The 20,109-nt window shown below is 43.4% G+C and overlaps 1 protein-coding gene across 7 annotated transcripts in view; it reads right to left on the bottom strand.

Annotated features, from left to right (window-relative positions):
• Positions 1-11,557, bottom strand: part of crfb2 (cytokine receptor family member b2) — an 81,644-nt gene extending 70,087 nt beyond the window's left edge. For 2 of the 7 annotated variants that reach the window (XM_088382073.1, XM_088382078.1), the window contains exons 1-2: positions 10,831-11,556; positions 9,520-9,649 (exon numbers count right to left, since the gene is read on the bottom strand). In XM_088382073.1, the coding sequence (XP_088238199.1) occupies positions 9,520-9,649; positions 10,831-10,987 (287 nt within the window). In that variant the 5' untranslated portion in view covers positions 10,988-11,556. Of the gene's footprint in view, positions 1-9,519; positions 9,650-10,830 lie in introns of all 7 variants that reach the window. The other 5 variants (XM_088382075.1, XM_088382074.1, XM_088382076.1 and 2 more) reach the window with 5 other exon arrangements.
• Between the last annotated feature and the right edge of the window lie 8,552 nt (positions 11,558-20,109).

The following is a 20,109-nucleotide window of genomic DNA, read 5'->3' as shown; positions in this document are numbered from 1 at the left end:
GACGTGCGCAGAAGGGGCCGGGGTTGGCAGTACCTAGTGGACTGGGAGGGTTATGGGCCTGAGGAGCGGCAATGGGTGCCGCCTAGTTTTATTTTGGACCCGGGGTTGTTTGAGGACTTTAATGCAGCTCACCCTGAGGCTCCTGGGCCGTCTGGGATCCGGCCCTGGGGGGGGGGGGTTATGTCATGCGGTCACGTTTATTTTTCCGGATTTCTGTCTTGTCTGTGTCGTAACTTCACTTCCTGTTTTATTTTGTCATCCCTTTCGTTTCAGTTCGTGTTTCCTTCCTCTGTTTTCGGTTGTCTTGTATTCCCTGATCCCGATTGTGTGCACCTGCGTGATTGGCGCTAATTGTCAGCACCTGCGTCCCAGCCCTTTTGTGTGTATTTAGTCCGTGTCTTTCCCTTGTGTTGTGCCAGTGTGTCTTGCCTCGTCCCGACCACCAGCGATTCCTTGACGTCCGAACTCCCAGTAAGATTCCTCCGTTTTGTCTCGCCACAGAGCGACGCCTTTGTTAGTGCCTTGTTCCCCATAGCCCTTTTTGTCTCGCCCGAGTGCGACAGTTTTTGTTTGGACTTTTTGCCGAGTGTTTCCCTCGCAAGAGGCGGCTTGAGTTGTATTTTTTGATCTTCAGTTGTTGGAATAAATCAGAGAAAAGAAAGACTCTGCATCCGAATCCTCCGCCTTGTTCCCTGCCTGACAGTAACTACAAGCACCCAAGAGGAAATATGGAACACCTAAAGATCTTATTACCAGCCACTATTTTGAATTGTTTTCTTTTTGATAGCTGTTTTATTTAAGATCAATTAATTGATCTTAAATCAATTGATTTGTTTTTAATTTATCTATTTTACTTGTTGTTTTATTTTAAATAGGTTTCAGAAAATCAATAATTATCAAGACTCATGAAATACCGTATTTTTTGGACTATAAGTTGCGTTTTTTTCATAGTTTGGGTGGGGGGGCGATTTATACTCAGGAGCGACCTATATGTGAAATTATTCACAAATTTTCAAAATTCAAAAATCCGCAATGTTGTGAAACTGCGATAAACAAACCGCAATGTAGCAAGGGATTACTCTAATTTGAACTGCAACTGACATCAGCGGCGCGGGGCACACGCGGTGTTGTTTACATAAAGGACAAATGATCAGATAACGGGATTTAATGTCTTGGAGTGACAGGCATTGTTTGATAAAACTGTTGTTTATAATTATATGGGCCTGTGCAATAATTTGAACTGCAACTGACGACGAGTCCGATGTCAGCGGTGCAGGGCACATGCGGCGTTGTTTACATAAAGGCCGAAGATTTTGATTGACAGATTTAATGATTTGGAGTGACTGTCAAACATGCACTTTTTATTAAAGTGACCGGCTTCCCATTAAAGGGTCAATAAGCCGGGGTGAAGGGACTCGTATGTCTCTGACCACCTGAGTTAAATTAATTCTAAAAGAATAAATATAATCTCTTTATGACGCCATTCCCTCTGAAGTCAAACGACGCTCGTGCTGAGTAACTTAAATTTGAGGCACATCGTCAGAATAACCGCGCCATAATGATGGCTCCCTTCGGTTGTTTGACGCTTTTGTTATGTTACGGATATTTTTAGATGTCTTTGTTAAGACCTCAGGGATTCGTTGATTCACTAGAGCGCACTCGCCCAAGTTGAGCTCAAGATAACAACTTCGAACCAGATCTGACAATTCCTGATGTTAAGGATTAAAGCTGTCTTCACTTTAAAAAGAATTGAACAGATTTAAAGAATGACTATGATAGGGATATAAAGACATTTTAAAGTTCTAATTGCTGCATATAAAACCATGCTCAACATAGTTAATACGAAATAATCGATAACCAAATTAAGGATTAAGAAGAGATCTAATGAATAAGCAAAAAAAAGAATTACAAGTCGAAAAAAACAACACACCTACTCAGAGCAAAAGAGGAGACTAAAGGTCTAAAATCCTATTTGGTTGAACAAGTCGAGTGATTGGCTCTCCTTTGTTCCAAAATCTGAATTCTGTTTAAAAAAGAGGAAAGGTCTCGCCGTGAGGAGTTTAAAATTGGTGTCTTCCCCTTTCTGCCCGAAGCGGCTGTCTCCTCTGCCTTCCTCGAAGCTTAAAATTTGACAAAGTCCAATTCGAAGCTTAAAATTTGACAAAGTCCAATTTGAAGATTCTGGAAATTCATCTTAGTAAATTTTGGTTCAATCTCCAAAAGAATGAAAAATCCATCTTCGTCTAAATGGCATTCTTTACACCGGGCAGCGTCACAGCCAACGCCCTGACTAGGAAGAAGCGCCCCGCTCTGTGTCAGGACAACACTGATTGTCTTGGCAACCTTGCTTAAAGTAGCAACCACTGCACATGACTGCACTCTGCCACCGGATGCAGCTGTTTCCTGTCTTGCTCGAACAGACATGAACGAGCAACAACAGGCTAAACGATACGGTATGCTAACGTGACATAAACACAAACAAAGAGCTGAGAACGCGCCTGACGTAACATTCAGAGTTATTCAAATAACTATTACATAAATAACATGTTTATAAAACCATCTGTGTCACTCCAATTCATTAAATCCATCGATCGTCTTTTATGTCAACAATGCCAGCCGGGTGCGTCCCGCTGACGGCGCTTGTACTTCAAAATATTCCACAGGCCCATATAACGATATATAAATGATATACCAAATAGCTATTATAAAAGCAATATTATCAAACCATCTGTGTCATTCCAAATCATTAAATCCATCGATCAAATTCCTCGTCCTTTGTCAACAACGCCGCGTGTGCGCCCTGACGCCAGCTTCGTCGTTATTCCACAGATCTAGTATATAATTATATTGTAGCGTTAACAAAGTACAAGGAAAGACGTGGGTTTGGTAAACGACTCTTTATTTAAAGAAACAAGGGTTCAACGAGCCAATAACTACTGAACTGTAATGATAAAAACATATACAAGTTGCTACACGAAATAAAATATATCAATATATCAGACGTCATCTGATGGCGCCGCGGATGGCTGCCACGGTGAGTCGCTCTCTGTTTCTTTGTCTTATTTTGTGTGTTTTCTGTGTCTTCTGCTGTCCATCCCGGATCACTTTTACTAGAGAAGCACTGTTAAACATCGGTCAGTCTTCTTCTGGTATTTTCTCTCCTGTTCACTCTGATTCAGACTGTTTGTCGGAGATTTTAGCCGGAGCGGCGGTGTTATACAAGCTAGCGCGACGGCGGCGACGTGGAAAACGAGCCGGAGCCCTCGTAAAGCTGAGGCAGAGAGGGTTCCGTTCTGCCCTACCGTCAATTCATCTGGCGAATGTCCGCTCCCTGGCGAACAAGATGGACGAACTGTTGCTCCTCACTTCAAAGAACACGGACTTCAGCAGATCCGCCGCGCTGTGTTTTGTTGAAACGTGGCTTAGCGAACGAACCCCCAACCACGCCATTGAGTTAGCTGGGTTTCGGCTAACGCGTGCAGATCGCAGCGCGGAGCTCTCCGGAAAATCAAAGGGAGGTGGTCTCTGTTTCTACATTAATGAACGTTGGTGTACCGATGTCATGGTGTTGAAAGAGTTTTGCAGCCCTCACCTAGAAACACTTTTCATAAACTGCCGGCCGTTCTATTCACCACGGGAGTTCTCCTCGATCGTCATGGCGGCTGTTTACATCCCACCACACGCACGTGCGAGTGAAGCCACGCAGATGCTGGCTGACCAGGTGACAGACATGGAGAAACTTCTACCAAATTCACTAATCATTGTTCTGGGTGATCTTAACAGGGCGAACCTCGCACACAAACTCCCCAGATACAGACAGCACATAACGTGTCCCACCAGAGGGGCACAGACACTGGACCACTGCTACACCGTAATTAAGGATGCATACCACTCTGTGGCTCGTGCAGCTTTAGGACTCTCGGACCACTGTCAAGTTCATCTGATCCCTGCCTACAGACAGAAACTAAAAACTTCTAAGCCTGTGGTGAGGACTGTCAGGAAGTGGATAGTGGAGTCAAGGCAGAACCTCCAAGCCTGCTTTGACTGCACCGATTGGAGAGTTTTTGAAGCTGCAAATTCAGACTTCCATGAACTCACTGACACCGTCACATCATACATCAGTTTTTGTGAGGATCTGTGTGTGCAGACTAAGACCTTCTGCACGTACAACAACGACAAACCTTGGTTTACACCAAACCTTAGGAGGCTGCGCAAAGTCAAGGAGGAGGCCTACAGGAGCGGCGACCGGGACCTGTTCAACCAGACCAGAAACACACTGAACCGAGAGGTCAGAAAAGCCAGGAGGTGTTACGGGGAGAGCCTGGAGAGACACCTCTCTGCCAATCCTGATCCCTCAACAGTGTGGAAAGGCCTGCAGAGCATCACGGGCTTCAAGAAACGAACCCCCCGTCCTGTGGAGAGCCCAAGGCTCGCTAACCAGCTAAACAAATTCTACTGCAGGTTTGATCGGTCCTCCCACACAACGGGACCTCCTGCAGCACAATCCACATACTCACCTCCCCCCACAGCTGCTCTGTCCACACCTCCATCACCGCGGTCACCGACTCTCTCTCTTGCAGAGGCCGCACCCGCAATCCAGATTCGCGAGGAGGAAGTGCGCCAGATGTTCCGGAGACAAAAGATCAGGAAGGCACCGGGCCCAGACGGCGTGTCACCTTCCTGCTTGAAAGTCTGCGCTGAGCAGCTGGCACCCACCTTCAATCTTCAATCGTTCCCTGGAGCTGTGTGAGGTGCCCGCGTGCTTCAAGAGCTCCACCATCGTTCCAGTGGCCAAGAAGCCCGCCATCACAGGTCTGAATGACTATAGACCTGTTGCACTGACATCTGTGGCCATGAAATCTTTCGAGAGGTTAGTGCTGAACCACCTGAAGGATGTCACGGGCCCCCTGCTGGACCCCCTCCAGTTTGCCTACCGGGCAAACAGGTCGGTGGATGATGCGGTCAACATGGGACTGCACTACATCCTGCAACACCTGGACACCCCAGGAAAGTACGCCAGGATCCTGTTTGTGGACTTCAGCTCGGCGTTCAACACCATCGCTCCTGACATCCTCCAACAGAAGCTCATCCAGCTCGCGGTGCCTGCCTCCACCTGTCAGTGGATCACCAGCTTCCTGACCAACAGGAGACAGCGTGTGAGGCTGGGGAGCATCACATCTGACACCCTGACCACCAACACTGGAGCCCCTCAGGGGTGCGTCCTCTCCCCACTGCTCTTCTCCCTCTACACCAACGATTTCTCCGCAAGTGACTCTTCTGTGAAGCTCCTGAAGTATGCAGACGACACCACTCTCATCGGACTGATCCAGAACGGTGATGAGACTGCGTACAGACAGGAGGTGGAGCGGCTGGTCCACTGGTGCAGCCAAAACCACCTGGACCTGAACCCGCTCAAGACCGTGGAGATGACAGTGGACTTCAGGCGAGGCCCTTCACCACTTTCACCCCTCACTATCCGCAGTAATACTATTCTCTCATCAGACACCTTCAAGTTCCTGGGAACCACAATCTCTCGGGACCTGAAATGGACCGGCCACATAGACTCTGTCCGGAAGAAGGCCCAGCAGAGGCTGTACTTTCTGAGACAGCTCAAGAAGTTCAACCTGCCGCGGGAGCTGCTGAAGACCTTCTACACTGCCATCATCCAGTCTGTCCTCTGCACCTCCATCACTGTCTGGTTTGGATCGGCCTCCAAACAAGACAAGCACAGACTGCAACGGACAATAAGGACGGCAGAAAAGATAATTGGAATCAACCTCCCATCTATCCAAGACTTGTACCTGTCCAGGACCAGGAAACGTGCAAGTAACATCTCAACAGACCAGGTTGCAGCCTGTTTGAACTCCTCCCCTCCGGACGCCGTTATAGAGCTCTGCACACTAAAACCAGCAGACACAGTGACAGCTTCTTCCCCCAGGCTGTCGCTCTGATGAACTCACTCAGAGTCATTACTGTGCAATAACATCCTCCTTTCCACACCTTTTTTGTCTACACTGTTTGTACTGTGTCCTCCCTGCATCCATTGCAGCCTGGTCTCCTAGAAGAGGGACCCTCCCATCTGTGGTCTTTTCTCAAGGTTTCTCATTTCCCCGAGCTGGAGTTTTGAGTTTTTCCTTGCCCTCTTGGGAGTTTAAGATCAGGGGATGTTTGAGAATATCTTTCGTTCTTCACATGTCCTGAGTGTTGTTGTTAGTCACCTAAATGTTGAACAGAGGCTGTGATTTACTGAAGTCAAATTCCTTGTTTGGCACGCTCAAACATGGCGAATAAAAAACTCTTGAATCTTGAATCTTGAATCTTGAAAATAACTTTAACATAAATAGTTCACCGTCACACGGCTCCAAGCACCAGCGTCGACTTCCAGGCGTGTGGCGGCGTGGACTTCCATCCCTGGAGGTGTCACTTCCAGCCACGGAGGTGGAAGAGAGCTCCATAGAATAGAAGTTTTTAAAACCTTCTGTGTCACTCCAAATCATTAAATCCTTCAAACTCTTCATCCTCCATGTCACTTACAAACAAAGCCGCTAATGATGCCCATAGTACACGGGGCCCTTTGTCATCTTCATTATCCCGTGATTGAATCTTTGTCCTTTATGTAAACAAATGCCGTGGCGCTGACGTCACTTGAAATTCAAATTACAGTAATCCCTTGCTACATCGCGGTTCCACTTTTTTTTTTTTTGGAATCTTGAAAATTTGTGAAAATATCCACATATAAGTCGCTCCTCAGTATAAGTCGCCGCCCCACCCAAACTATAAAAAAAAACGCGACTTATAGTCCGAAAAATACGGTACATAAAGGACGATCAATGGATTTAATGATTTGCAGTGACACAGATGGTTTGATAACATTGTTGTTTATATAATAGTTATTTGATATATAATTTATATATATTGTTATATTGGCCTGTGGAATAATTTGAACTGCAACTGACGACGAGTCCGACGTCAGCGGCGCGGCGCACACGCGGCATTGCTTACATAAAGGACGATTGATGGATTTAATTATTTGGAGTGACACAGATGGTTTTATAAAGGTGTTATTTATGTTATAGTTATTTGGATAACTGTTAATATTACGTCAGGCCCGTTCTCAGCTTTTCATTTGTGTTTGTGTCACGTTAGCATACCGTATCGTTTAGCCTGCTGTTGCTCGTTCATGTCTGTTCTTGGTGTTGGATTTTGCCGAATAAATTTCCCCCAAAATACGATTTATACTCCGGTGCGATTTATATATGTTTTTTTTTCACTTTATAGTGCATTTTACGGCTGATGCGAAGTATATTCCGGAGCGACTTTTAGTCCGGAAAATACGGTACGTACAATGTGATTTGCTCAGTCCTACTAAGCACATTTTGTGTAAAAAGACGTTTATTTAATCTTTAAATTGACAAGTTAATTTGACGTTGTCATAGTTTTGCTGCCCTCTTTTATGAGGTTAATTATTAAATTTTAAAATTAAATTTTCGTATTTTTCGGACCGAAAGTCGCTCCGGAATATACGTACGTCGCATCATCCATAAAATGCACTATGAAGTGAAATAAAACATATACTATAAGCCGCACCGGTGTATAAGTCTCATTCTGGGGGAAATTTATTCGACAAAATCCAACACCAAGAACAGACATGATCAAGCAACAAAACGATACGGTATGCTAAGGTGACATAAACACAAACGAAGAGCTGAGAACGGGCCTGACGTAACATTAACAGTTATCCAAATTATTATAACATAAATAACACCTTTATCAAACCATCTGTGTCACTCCAAATCATTAAATCCATTGATCGTCCATTTTGTAAACAATGCCACGTGTGCGCCGCGCCGCTGACGTCGGACTCGTCGTTAGTTGCAGTTCAAATTATTTTACTGGCCCATATAACGATATATAGTGGAGCTTCGGTTTTCGAATATCCTGGTTCGCGAACAAATCGGTATGTGAACAAAATATTCGAGATTTTTTTGCTTCGGATGTCGGATGAATTTCGCTTATCGAACCTTGCGAGATGAGCCGAGAGGACCCACATGCCAACTGACTCCGTTCGTTATTACATTCTCGTTACTCTGAGGATTGCATCAACTCTAATCATGCCTCCAAAAGAAGCAGCTGGGAGCAGTAAAGCCATCCTAAAACACAAAGACGCTCCTAAAGCAATGTGATAGTGAGCGCCCGGCGCACTGCGTTTGGGCGATCGGACCAAATCAAGCTCCCTGTGCACTGATGTCCACTTAAATTTGGGAAAGTACATCAGGACTTTAAAAATATTTTCTATATTTCAGCGACGGCTCTGTCACAATAATGCAACCAGCGCGGTGCTGTTGCGCGGTCGGCGACGTACTATAGTTGCGCGTTTGGCGGTGCGCTGCAGTTACGCGATCGGACAAAAATGCGCAAATGAAAAAAATGCTTAAAAAAGTTTTTTTTTTTTATTGGAACGGATTTTTTTTTTCCACTATTTGCAATGGGAAAACATGATTCGGAATTCGAACAATTCACTTCTTGAACAGCCTTCCGGAACGGATTGTGGTTGAAAACCGAGGCTCCACTGTATATTTTATATGTCAAATAACTATTATATAAACAACATTATCAAACCATCTGTGTCGTTGCAAATCATTAAATCCATCGATCGTCCTTTATGTAATCAACGCCGCGTGTGCGCTGAACCGCTGACGTCGGACTCGTCGTCAGTTGGAGTTCAAATTATTCCACAGGCCCATATAACGATATATAAAGTATATATCGAATTCCTATTATATCAACAACAATATTATCAAACCATTTGTGTCACTCCAAATCATTAAATCCATCGATCAAAATCTTCATCCTTTATGTAAACGTCGCGTGTGCGCTGCACCGCTGACGTCAGACTCGTCGTCAGTTGCAGTTCAAATTATTGCACAGGCCCATATAATTATAAACAACAATTTTATCAAACAATCTGTCATTCCAAGTCATTAAATCCCGTGATCGAATCCTTTGTCCTTTATGTACACAACGCCGCGTGTGCGCCGCGCCGCTGACGTCAGTTGCAGTTCAAATTACAGTAATCCCTTGCTACATTGCGGTTTGTTTATCGCAGTTTCACAACATTGCGGATTTTTGAAAATTTGTGAATAATTTCACATATAAATCGCTCCTGAGTACAAGTCCCCCCCCCACCCAAACTATGAAAAAAACACGACTTATAGTCTGAAAAACACGGTACCTACATTTGGTGGTCCTTTTTTTAAAGAGTGAAACGATTCAATATATATATTGATAGACAGATATAAAATATTTAAATCATCACATACTTTTCAATCATATTGCAGAGCCCTATTGTCAACAGTTAGAGCTCTAGAACTAATGGTATCTAACTAATGTTTTGAAAGACTGGTTGCATCAAGGTACCACTCACTGTACAGTACTTAATGCCCATTAAGCTCGAATAGATCTGTGATTCATGTCACTGAACTAAAATATTACATTAAAATAAACAATGAAAAAACTCACATATCTGTACTGATACGGATTTGGTAATAAATATCCGCAGGTCTGCCTGGTCCATGTTCCCATGTTAACGTATGAAGGAAATTAGTGGAGGTGATTGCCACGTTGACTGGTTGGGGAAGTTCACTCAAAGCTGAAAAATAATAATAATAAAAAATTATTGTGTAATTTATTGCATATAAACATGTCTAAGCGTTGCTGATCTCTTTGCAAGTGAAATATTTAAGTCCTTTTTAAATGTAGCAAACGCCCCTGTGCTCTTTTGACAGCCGAGCTACTTGGTTTATAAATTGCAACTCTGCTTGGTCAAAAAGCAAATGAAAAACAAAATACATACATAACTTTCATGTATTATGGTAACTATAAGTGACAAACGTTTGAGTCAAAACCAGGAATGCAATGATCCCTCATTTAACATGGGAGATGCGTTCCAGAACCATTCGCAAAAAACAAAAAATCCGCCAAGTTGAAAAGGTATATGTATTTTTTTAGAAATTTAAACACCATTGTATTGAAATTTCCAACGTAGAAACGGTATATGTATTATTTAGAAATATAAACACCATTGTATTGAAATTTCCAACGCGTAGTGTTTCTTGTTGGCCACGAGAGAGCATGGATGTATTGTGAGTCAATTAGAAGAGTGGTTTTCCTTGCCAAGCAATACCTTCCGAATTACCACACTTCACTAACCCAGGAGGACATCATGCATAGCGAATCCAAAGTGAGTCACGGTTGCAATGAATCGCCTGTAGCATTGTGGTCCAGTACACAATATTAAAGCTTTTTAAACCCTCCCCAATACACTACATATACTTTTTCTATTGCCTTAACAACCATTCCCAACACGTGATATTGTCACGTGTCCTGACTTCTTCTGCACCAGGTGATGCTTCTTCCCTCGCGTGTGGCCGCCTTCTGCGTTTGAACTCAAGTCATGTCCGCAGAGGCACACCCTGCACCAACAGCGTGTATTTAAACATCCCATCACATATAAACCTACGAAGTAGCGCCTCTGCAATAGTTGAAACGTGAAGTGGTGAGGGATTACTGTCATGCAGTGAATAGGTTACAAATTAAAATTAGGACTAATGTGATATTTCATAGGCTGTAGACATTAAATATTGGAACTATCATAGATGGATAGCGTCCTACTCCACCCCCATAATTTGTTTGTTTCCTTTACTAATCTAGGTGCCACAGTGCTGCTTGTCGTGGCTCTGAATATCAAGAGCGTGTTACTGTTTTACCTCATGTCACACAAAAACCAAAATATTTAAAATGCTAAACTAAAAAACAATGTACAGTACACACCTGAGAGAAGATGGGGAAGTGACGTAAGCGTCCAAAAGACAAAAATCATGTCGGGGCGGTGGCCTTTCCGGTTCTTGATGTACCCTCTGAAGGGATCCAACAGTTGGGAGAATGATAGAGTTTGACAGTGTTGTTGAGGTAAACCATAAAACCACATTATGCTATGTACATTTACAAGTAAAATTTAGGCTGCTTGGACAACAACCCAAGATACCTCTCAACAACAAAGCAAATAAGAAAAAATAATACTAATAAAATAGCATATAACTCGTTAGATGAAGCTTATGCTTAGTTAAACTTAGCGAATAGGTTATAATATGACACGTTAGAAATAAATGTTCATAACAAGTTTAAGTTAAGTGGAATGAAATATCAGTGAATAAATGAAACATGACATCGCAGCTACTTTCAATGGAAAACCTTCTATGCAGAGTATATTTGTCATGGGGACCTTCACACCCTGGCTTGGTGCTCGCAAAATCACTGTATTTAAAAACGTACTGTTCAAGGAAACTCCATAACAAGCTGATCTAACAAAATCCAGTATATGTTTCACATCCGTCAAAATATTGTGTGGTGGATGAATAATAATATCGGACTGAAACAAACAAACCAAAATATTCCCGGCAATAATTAACGGCTTAACACTCTGATAGTGACATTCTGCAGCGGTCCAATTGCTTGCTTGGTAGGTTCGAAGGCATAAAATAGGAAATCACATGATCACGTCAATGTCGTAACGTGCAGACAGGTTCATCTACTAGATAACTTCTTAAGTGTGTTGGCCAGTAGCTAGAATACGCCATCGTAGTAGCCATATTGGATGTGGCACATCTCCGTAAACTAATGTAATGAACTTCCCCAAAAGCGTATTTTAAGACAAAGCCGCTTGTTAAACCATTGCCAAATATTTGGAAATGAACAACATTGACGTGATCATGTTTCCTATTGAGTGCCTTCACAAACCACCAAGCAATTGATCCTCCAAAACAACGTATGTTGTAACAATAGGATTGTTAGATTGTCTGTGTCCCTACATGAGAGGCGAACGGTCACCGTGTCCAAATTCGCAGGCCAGTTGGCAGGCTGGGTGCTTCGCAGCCCTGGAAGCTCTGCCTCCGTGGACCGCCTAAGCCGTGGAGAATTTGGGCAGGCAGACTATATCTGCATTTTTTTTTTTAATTCAAACATTTATTCAAACACAAACACATTAGGTATTGTTGGATTTAGTCCACAATTTGGGAAGCCCGCTATCCGCGCCTCACGGCAAAAGCCATAGCCAATCACCTCTTATCCAATTTACCGTAATTTCCGGTTATAAGCCGCGACTTTTTTCCAATATTTTTAACCCTGCGGCTTATAGTCAGGTGCGGCTTATATAATATTGTTTTTGTGATTTTTGTGATGACTGTAGTATTAGGTGAACTACGGTAACCTTTGATTAGGGCGGTATTCCTGAGGGGTGAATAAACGAGGGGGGACCCTTTTGACTGTTCAATCATACTACCGTCTCACGTCTGGTTCTTCAACGTATTACTATTAATTATAAATTAATAGATAACCCAACAATGACTTGATCACTTTTACTCTTAACACTATTATATACAGTAAAAGCTACAAAACAAACTGACAAATAACTCGTTTTCAGATCAGACCAGTAAATACTGGTCAAATATTTAAAAAAAAAAGATATTATTAAAAGTGAAGACAATTTGCAATTCTTGTAATGACACACGAATTTGATGCACAATTTGTCTTCGTGGGCCACATAGAATGATGTGGCGGGCCGTATCTGGCCCTCGGGCCTTGAGTTTGACACCTGTGCTCTAAACCCTTTCTCTTACTCTGCCATGTGACTCAGAAATTACACAAAGCAGTGGCGCTGTTTGGACCATCTGCATTGTGTTAAAACCCAATCAATCAGCATTTAAATTCAATTCTTCTGACATTTTGCTCACCAAAAACAAGTTGTCATGAATGTGAACTTTTAATGCATTTTATACAGAAGGTTACTTTGAATCCTGAGGCTTAAATGGCCGTGCAGCGTACTTATGGATTTTTACGGCCAACGGCCTCCAGGGGGCGCTCTAGCAGGAAGCAAGAGCGAGACAGGCGAAGAAGAAATAATGCGCCGAAGAAGACGTGCTAGTGTGTGTTTACAACATTTCGTGCATCACGCAGAACGCGATCAAGACGGACATTACTGAAAGGAAGCTTTTATACACAAACCGTCATTATGGGGGACAAAAGAAATGCATATCATGCCGCTTTTAAGCTAAAGGCAGTCGATGTTGATGACATTGTGTTGCGGCACCCTTTTCTTTATTTCGTGATCATCATGGAAAATGCTAGAAGAAATGGATAAAAACGACGACGAAAGAGACACTGAGAAAGTGTGTGGCGAAGGATATCTAACGCTATTCCAATCGGAAATTGAGGGGGAAGACTTCGACGGTTTCAGTGCACAGGAGGAAGATGAAGACAATGAAGCTCTTTTTTTTTACTTTTACTTTAACCATCCCTGTTAGTGCTGTGCTACCGTGTTGCTGCTGTGTTACCGCCGCGTCTCAGTGACTTTTACCGGTATGTTTTATTTAATCAAACCCTATTAGTGCTGTGTTACTTCCGTGTTGCTGCGGTATTACTGCCGCGTCACAGGCAGTGTTTGGAAAGAAATGTTAAGGTATGTTATTAAAACTTTAAAAAAGCTTTCTGTGTCCAGTATTTCTTTGTTAATAACTGGCGTCCACACTTCCGTGTTGCTGCGGTACTACTGCTGCGTCACAGGCAATGTTTAGAAAGACATGTTAAAGCATGTTATTCAAACTTCAAAAAGGCTTTCTGTGTACTGTCTTTCTTTGTAAAAAACCCGTGTGCACGTGCGGCTTATAGTCTGGTGTGGCTTATGTAAGGAAAAAACTAAAATATCCCCGAATTTTAGCTGATGTGCCTTATACACCGGTGCGGCTTATACACCGGAAATTACGGTACTCACTGCGTTCTCGTTTTATTTCTTCAGTTTTAGGAGACAAAATTTAGACTAGCACAGGTTGGTTGAGTTCAATCACAATTCTTGTTAAGAAAGCTCTGTTTTCAGGAAAGTACAACACAGCGCTGGACCTTTCGTGCGACCATGCTCAAGAGCAGAAAGTCCCCATTCAGAAAAGGCAACGTTCAAGGTTCTTTGGTCAGCTTATATTCAGTTGCACATGCCAGTGTGGGCCGAGTTTGATGGGTGATGAGTCAGGGGGTGTTGGAAGTTTGCAGGAGAGTTTGATTCCATGGGAGTGGGTGCTGGTTCGGTGAGACCTGGTTCCATGGGGATGGGTGCTGATTATGGGCGATTCGGTGTGTGTGGGGGCTGTTGTTTTCCATCCCGTCTTTCGGCCTTGGCGATCACCTTTGGCCGGGTTTTTGGTTGTTTTCCTCCTGCCGCTATTCCTCTGTCACCTCTACCGGTTTTATCTCCAAGTGCCAAGTGAACTTTTGGCTGTGACATCATCAATTTGTTAATTTTCCCTGACTATGCAAAGTTCTTACTCACCACTTACCATCCATTTGTTTCTTTGTTCTTTTGACACTATCTTTTGACACATATCTTTTCATTGTTAGGCAAAACATTTCCCTCTGTTCAGAACGTTCAGTAGTAATCCAAAACTGGCGTCTAGCATTAATCAAAACATAAAATATAATCAAGTACTGAACATTTTTAGATGACTTTGGCAGTGTCCGTGATTAAGAAAATCATCAGGCATGCATTAAACAGTTCCTTAATTAACGCCCAAATTTTTGATTTGTGAAATTTCCATCTAAACACTTTCATATGGTGTAAATATTTCATATAAAACAGTTTCTTCCCAATTTTAGAGGATATAATGAGAGTAGCAGTAGTTTAAAAAAAAAAGTCCCAAATGGGGATCATGGGCAAAAGGGTAATAGAAAATACCAATTCATTTTCGTCACCTTTCTTATTATTATTTCTAAACTTATGAAGTGAGTACGTGATAATAGTGCTTCTTTCTAATGCAAATTGCAAATGCCTTTATTTTTTAACCACAAAAAAGCACAAAATGAATTAGATTACATGAAAAAAACATTGCTCCTTTCAAACTAAATATATGAAATTAATAACCACCCTCTAAATGAGTGGAATTTTACTGATGCCATTCGGGGAAGCATTCAACGTGTAGCCCAACGTTGCACATGGAACATTACTTTCTGACATTTATTTTGCAAACAGCGCACTTTCATTGTCTTCCACCATCTGTTCGCTGCAGAACATGCCTTTGAATTACTTCTTCGAACGTCGTCCAACACACGCCGCTTTGATTGCTTACTGAATGATGGGCAACCTGATTTCTTAGGATCTGACAAAGATGATACTTGCATATATACCCTTACTATTCTCCTCTTGAATTCCAGCAAGGGCATTTTTCCGTTTGCCATGCAAAACAGTATGTGTGCATTTATGACTGTCATGTCAATAATGTTCGTGAAAATTGGAAAATACCATTTCTTTCCACAAACTTTGATCCTGTATTTATTGACGAGCCAGTCCATTTTATCCACACCACCCATGTACTTGTAATCGGCGATGCACTTTGGTTGTTCTAACGAGACCTGATCCTTCTTCTGCTTTCTCCATCTTTTCACTTTTTCAGTCGGCACTACACCCTGGTGATTTGACATCTTGACATCGTTGTTGTCTTTCCATACAACAGCAAAAATGTTATTTCTACTGTCATAACTGTAGTCAATAAAACCCCTTTTTTGCTTTTTCAGGGCTTTTACTCTTTGTTCATATGCGAGAGGGCACTTGTTGGTACAATTGAGCCTCACTGTACCAGAAGCGGACACCTCTTGTTCAGTTACTAATTTCAAGAGCTCGAAACTTGTGAAGAAATTGTCAAAGAAGAATACATGATCCGATGGATTACTAGCTTTTGCAACTTTGTTCAGGATAACTGATGCTCCTTGTTCGGTTTGATAGATTAGTTTGATCCTATGATTATGTTGGAATGTAACCTGTAATAATTAACCTCGCTTGTCCTGTCTTAACAAAAGTAGTAGAACAAAGTGCTAAGATCTTTTGAACTGATTGACTAGCTGCAGAGGAAGCAATCAAAGTTGTTTTGTTTACACAACATCGTGAAAGACCCCCTGCTGTGCTTTGATCAGCAGGCCAGGGGCTTCGGCCCCATCCTGTCTACTCTCACCCCCACTCTCACCCCCACTCTGTTTCTCTCAATAAAAATGCTCCTGGGAGAGGCCTGAGTCAGACCTCATTCGATCATCGCTGTCCACACAGCGACGGATGGACTCTCCACCTGCAGGTGCTTAAAAGGACTTACTTGTCTCCCCTTTGGTTCTTGCAAAATATGTTGGAGTGTGCACAACTCTAACATTTTGGTGCCGTGACCGGGATCCCTCATACCCGCCATCTGGCTGACGGAGGAGGACGTGCTGCATTGTCGACAAGCCAGCGTCCATTAGGAGGACCTGGAAAAGAAAGTCCTGGGAAGAGAATTCTTCGCTGGGCCAACATCTTAGGTCTGCCTTCGTCTGACAGAGGTGGATTGACGGGATCCGGCAGTGCAACGAACCAGGGGACAAGTAAGTTAAAGCTCTAAAGATACTGCTTTGGTTCGTCCGAGCTATGAGATACGGTTTTGGTTTGTCCGAGCTATGAGATACGGCTTTGGTTTGTCCGATCTATGAGATACGGCTTTGGTTTGTCCGGGCTATGAGAATACGGCTTTGGTTTGTCCGGGCTATGAGATTACGGCTTGGTTTGTCCGGGCTATGAGAATACGGCTTTTATCCAGGGATGGGTGCAAAACCCTCCCAAACAGCTTTGGAAAAAACGGACAAAAGAAAAAATCTACGCCCTTCTTCAATTAAGAAAAAGAAGCTCTGTTTTTCTTAGCCCGTTTCTTCCACTGGGACTTGAACCCAAGCTATTCTTTGGCTTGGAAAAACATACAAAGAAAAATCTACGCCCTTCTTTGATTAACAAAAAAGAAGCTCTGTGTTTCTTAGCACGTTCCTTCCACTGGGACTCTAACCCAAGCCAGATCCCTCAGCTCGGAAAAACAGACAAAGAAGAGTCTACACACTTCTTCGATGAACGAAAAAGAAGCTCTGCTTTTCTTAGCCTGTTTCTTCCACTGGGACTCGAACCCAAGCTGGCTCTCGTGCACCTCTACGTGTTACGTGTTTAACAACACAACACAACTTTAGGCCTTTAACTTACTTGTCACCTGGTTCGTTGCACTGCCGGGTCCCGTCAATCCACCTCTGTCAGACGAAGGCAGACCTAAGATGCTGGCCCAGCGAAGAATTCTCTTCCCAGGACTTTCTTCTCCAGGTCCTCCTAATGGTCACTGGCTTGTCGACAATGCAGCACGTCCTCCTTCGTCAGCCAGATAGCGGGTATGAGGGATCCCGGGTTTCGGCACCAAAATGTTAGAGATTTGCTTACTCCAACTTATTTTGCAAGAACCACACGGGAGACAAGCAGGTTCTTTTTGGACACCTGCAGGTGGAGAGTTCACTCGCTCCAGAATGAAGTCTGAACCCTCGTTCCTGCGAGGGGATATTTATTAAGAGAAACAGAGTGGGGGTTTGGGTAAACTGGCTAAAGCCCTAGTCCTCTAGTCTAAACATGTCAGGGGATGTTTTACGACCTTGTGATAAGGAGGACAAGGTAAGGTATTTATTACCTGTTGCATTCCAACATAATCCTATGATAAAGATAACCTGGAAAACCCCAACAATTCTCTCATCAGACACCTTCAAGTTCCTGGGAACCACAATCTCTCGAGACCTGAAATGGACCGGCCACATAGACTCTGTCCGGAAGAAGACCCAGCAGAGGCTGTACTTCCTGAGACAGCTCAAGAAGTTCAACCTGCCGCGGGAGCTGCTGAAGACCTTCTACACTGCCATCATCCAGTCTGTCCTCTGCACCTCCATCACTGTCTGGTTTGGATCGGCCTCCAAACAAGACAAGCACAGACTGCAACGAACAATAAGGACTGCAGAAAAGATAATTGGAATCAACCTACCATCTATCCAAGACTTGTACCTGTCCAGGACCAGGAAACGTGCAAGTTACATCTCAACAGACCCGTCGCACCCAGGTTGCAGCCTGTTTGAACTACTCCCCTCCGGACGCCGTTATAGAGCTCTGTACATTGAAGTCAGCAGACACAGAGACAGCTTCTTCCCCAGGCTGTCGCTCTGATGAACTCACATCACTCTTAGAGTCTCAGAGTCATTACTGTGCAATAACATTCCGCTTTCCACACCTTTTTTGTCTACACTGTTTGTACTATGTGTCCTCTCTGCATCCATTGCAGCCTGGTCATCCTAGAAGAGGGACCCTCCCATCTGTGGTCTCTTCTTAAGGTTTCTCATTTCCTCTAGCTGGAGTTTTGAGTTTTTCCTTTCCCTCTTGGGAGTTTAAGATCAGGGAATGTTTGAGAATATCTTTCATTTTTCACATGTCTTGAGTGTTGTTGTTAGTCACCTAAATGTTGAACAGAGGCTGTGATTTACCGAAGTCAAATTCCTTGTTTGGCACGCTTAAACATGGCGAATAAAAAACTCTTGAATGTTGAATCTTGAATCTTGTTGGGGTTCTAGTCTTCCTTGCGCTTGTCTTTGTTTTCTTTACATTTTTTCTTGTTATGACATTTGTGTTGTTTTGTGTGTGCTGTAAAAAAAAAAAAAAAACAAACAAAAAAAAAAACACATAGGGGGTCTGCCATGCAGTGTTGCCCAGCCGGGGGTGCTTGGGAGCGGGGATGGAGAGGCCATCCGGGTCGTGATGGACAGTGCCGCTTCCTTCGTACTGATGTTGCATGCGTGCATTGCATTTGTTGCCATTGTCATAACGCGATACTGGCAGTGGTTCTCATTCATTGCAGGACGCTTGGACGCTGACCGGGGCCTTGCAAGGGACTCTAAGGATGGTGGTATGGACATGAGGAGTTTGTATGGACAGCAGGCCCTGGGCAGCGCCGCCCGGTGCTCTTCACCGAGGAGGACTCAGTGGACTGGACATCGCTGCGGCACGCACTCACACACGCAAGGGGGGAGGGGGCTTGACTGTTGCATGTTTTGATAATTTGTTTTTATATACCTCACTATGCTACCTCGGTGTTTGGCCGTGTTTATTTATTGCATTATGTTGCCTCATTTCTTTGCCTGATTTAGGATGAGACAAATAGGTTCAAATTGTAGATGGAAACCATAAAAGGTTTGGGGGAAGATTTTTGGATGTTTACCGATGTCATTTCTGGTCGAACCGTTGTCGAGACACTAAGAGTGTCACGTAGGGGGGAATATGGAGTGTATTTTCATTTAAGTCTCATGCAATGTATATTTCATTTCTAAGCTTAGAGGTGACTTGGTCTGGCGCGCATGGGATTTTATGGGGCCTGGGCCAGGAAGGCAGACTTCCTGGCACCAGGATACAGGAATCGGCCGTTTGGTTAGAATCAACAAGGCAGGCTGGGGGGTCAGAAGACATCCAGCAGCCCTCGTGTGCGTGCACCCAAGTAAGGGGGAGCGCGGGGTATAAGATGCAACGCGGGAGAAGACAGGGGGGGCTTCTTTTTTGGCTAGAGAGAGACACTTCAATTCTGACATCGGTTGAATAAAATCTTTCCCCAATCAGCCGTGTGCCACTGAAGTTTTCGTTCCCTGAGCCAGCCACCTATCCACCGTTTGATCTTGGAGACCAGCAGAACATCGACGAGAACTCACTACAAGTTCATTCGCGTTCTGCCGTTGAAGCACATTCAAACACCAGTCTTACAGACGGAACACTCATTCACTTCACCAAAAACCAACGATATAATTACGCGAGCTCTTTGCATAAATCTCGATGCAAAGAAACTCCTCTTTTTGGGTACCATTACATGCTACAAGGAGTATACATTACAAAGGAGACTTTATACGTACTTAATAGTGATTATCATTTATCCATCCATTTTATTACTCAGGTTTTTCAAAGCAAATTAATATTGTTGTATTTATCAATTTGCTTCAAAAGCGCAATATACTATAGTATAGCAATGTCAAACATGTTCATTTAAGAAAAAGCCACACATATTTTGTGATCAAATCTTTCATAACGAGAATGACTTGAGTGAATTGATTTGACTGAGTAATTGAGAAGAAATTTCAGTTCTGAAGGCTCCTTTTGTTCCAAGCAGTGTGACAGGTGGTGGGGAGGGGGAATAAAAATTTTAACAGGAACTTGTTGGATTT

Source organism: Syngnathus floridae, chromosome 8, assembly GCF_059516105.1.
Source record: "Syngnathus floridae isolate MCC-2025c chromosome 8, RoL_Sflo_1.0, whole genome shotgun sequence".
NCBI lineage: Eukaryota > Metazoa > Chordata > Actinopteri > Syngnathiformes > Syngnathidae > Syngnathus > Syngnathus floridae.
The sequence above is the reverse complement of the archived record's forward strand: the minus strand, read 5'-3'. Positions and strand labels throughout refer to the sequence as shown.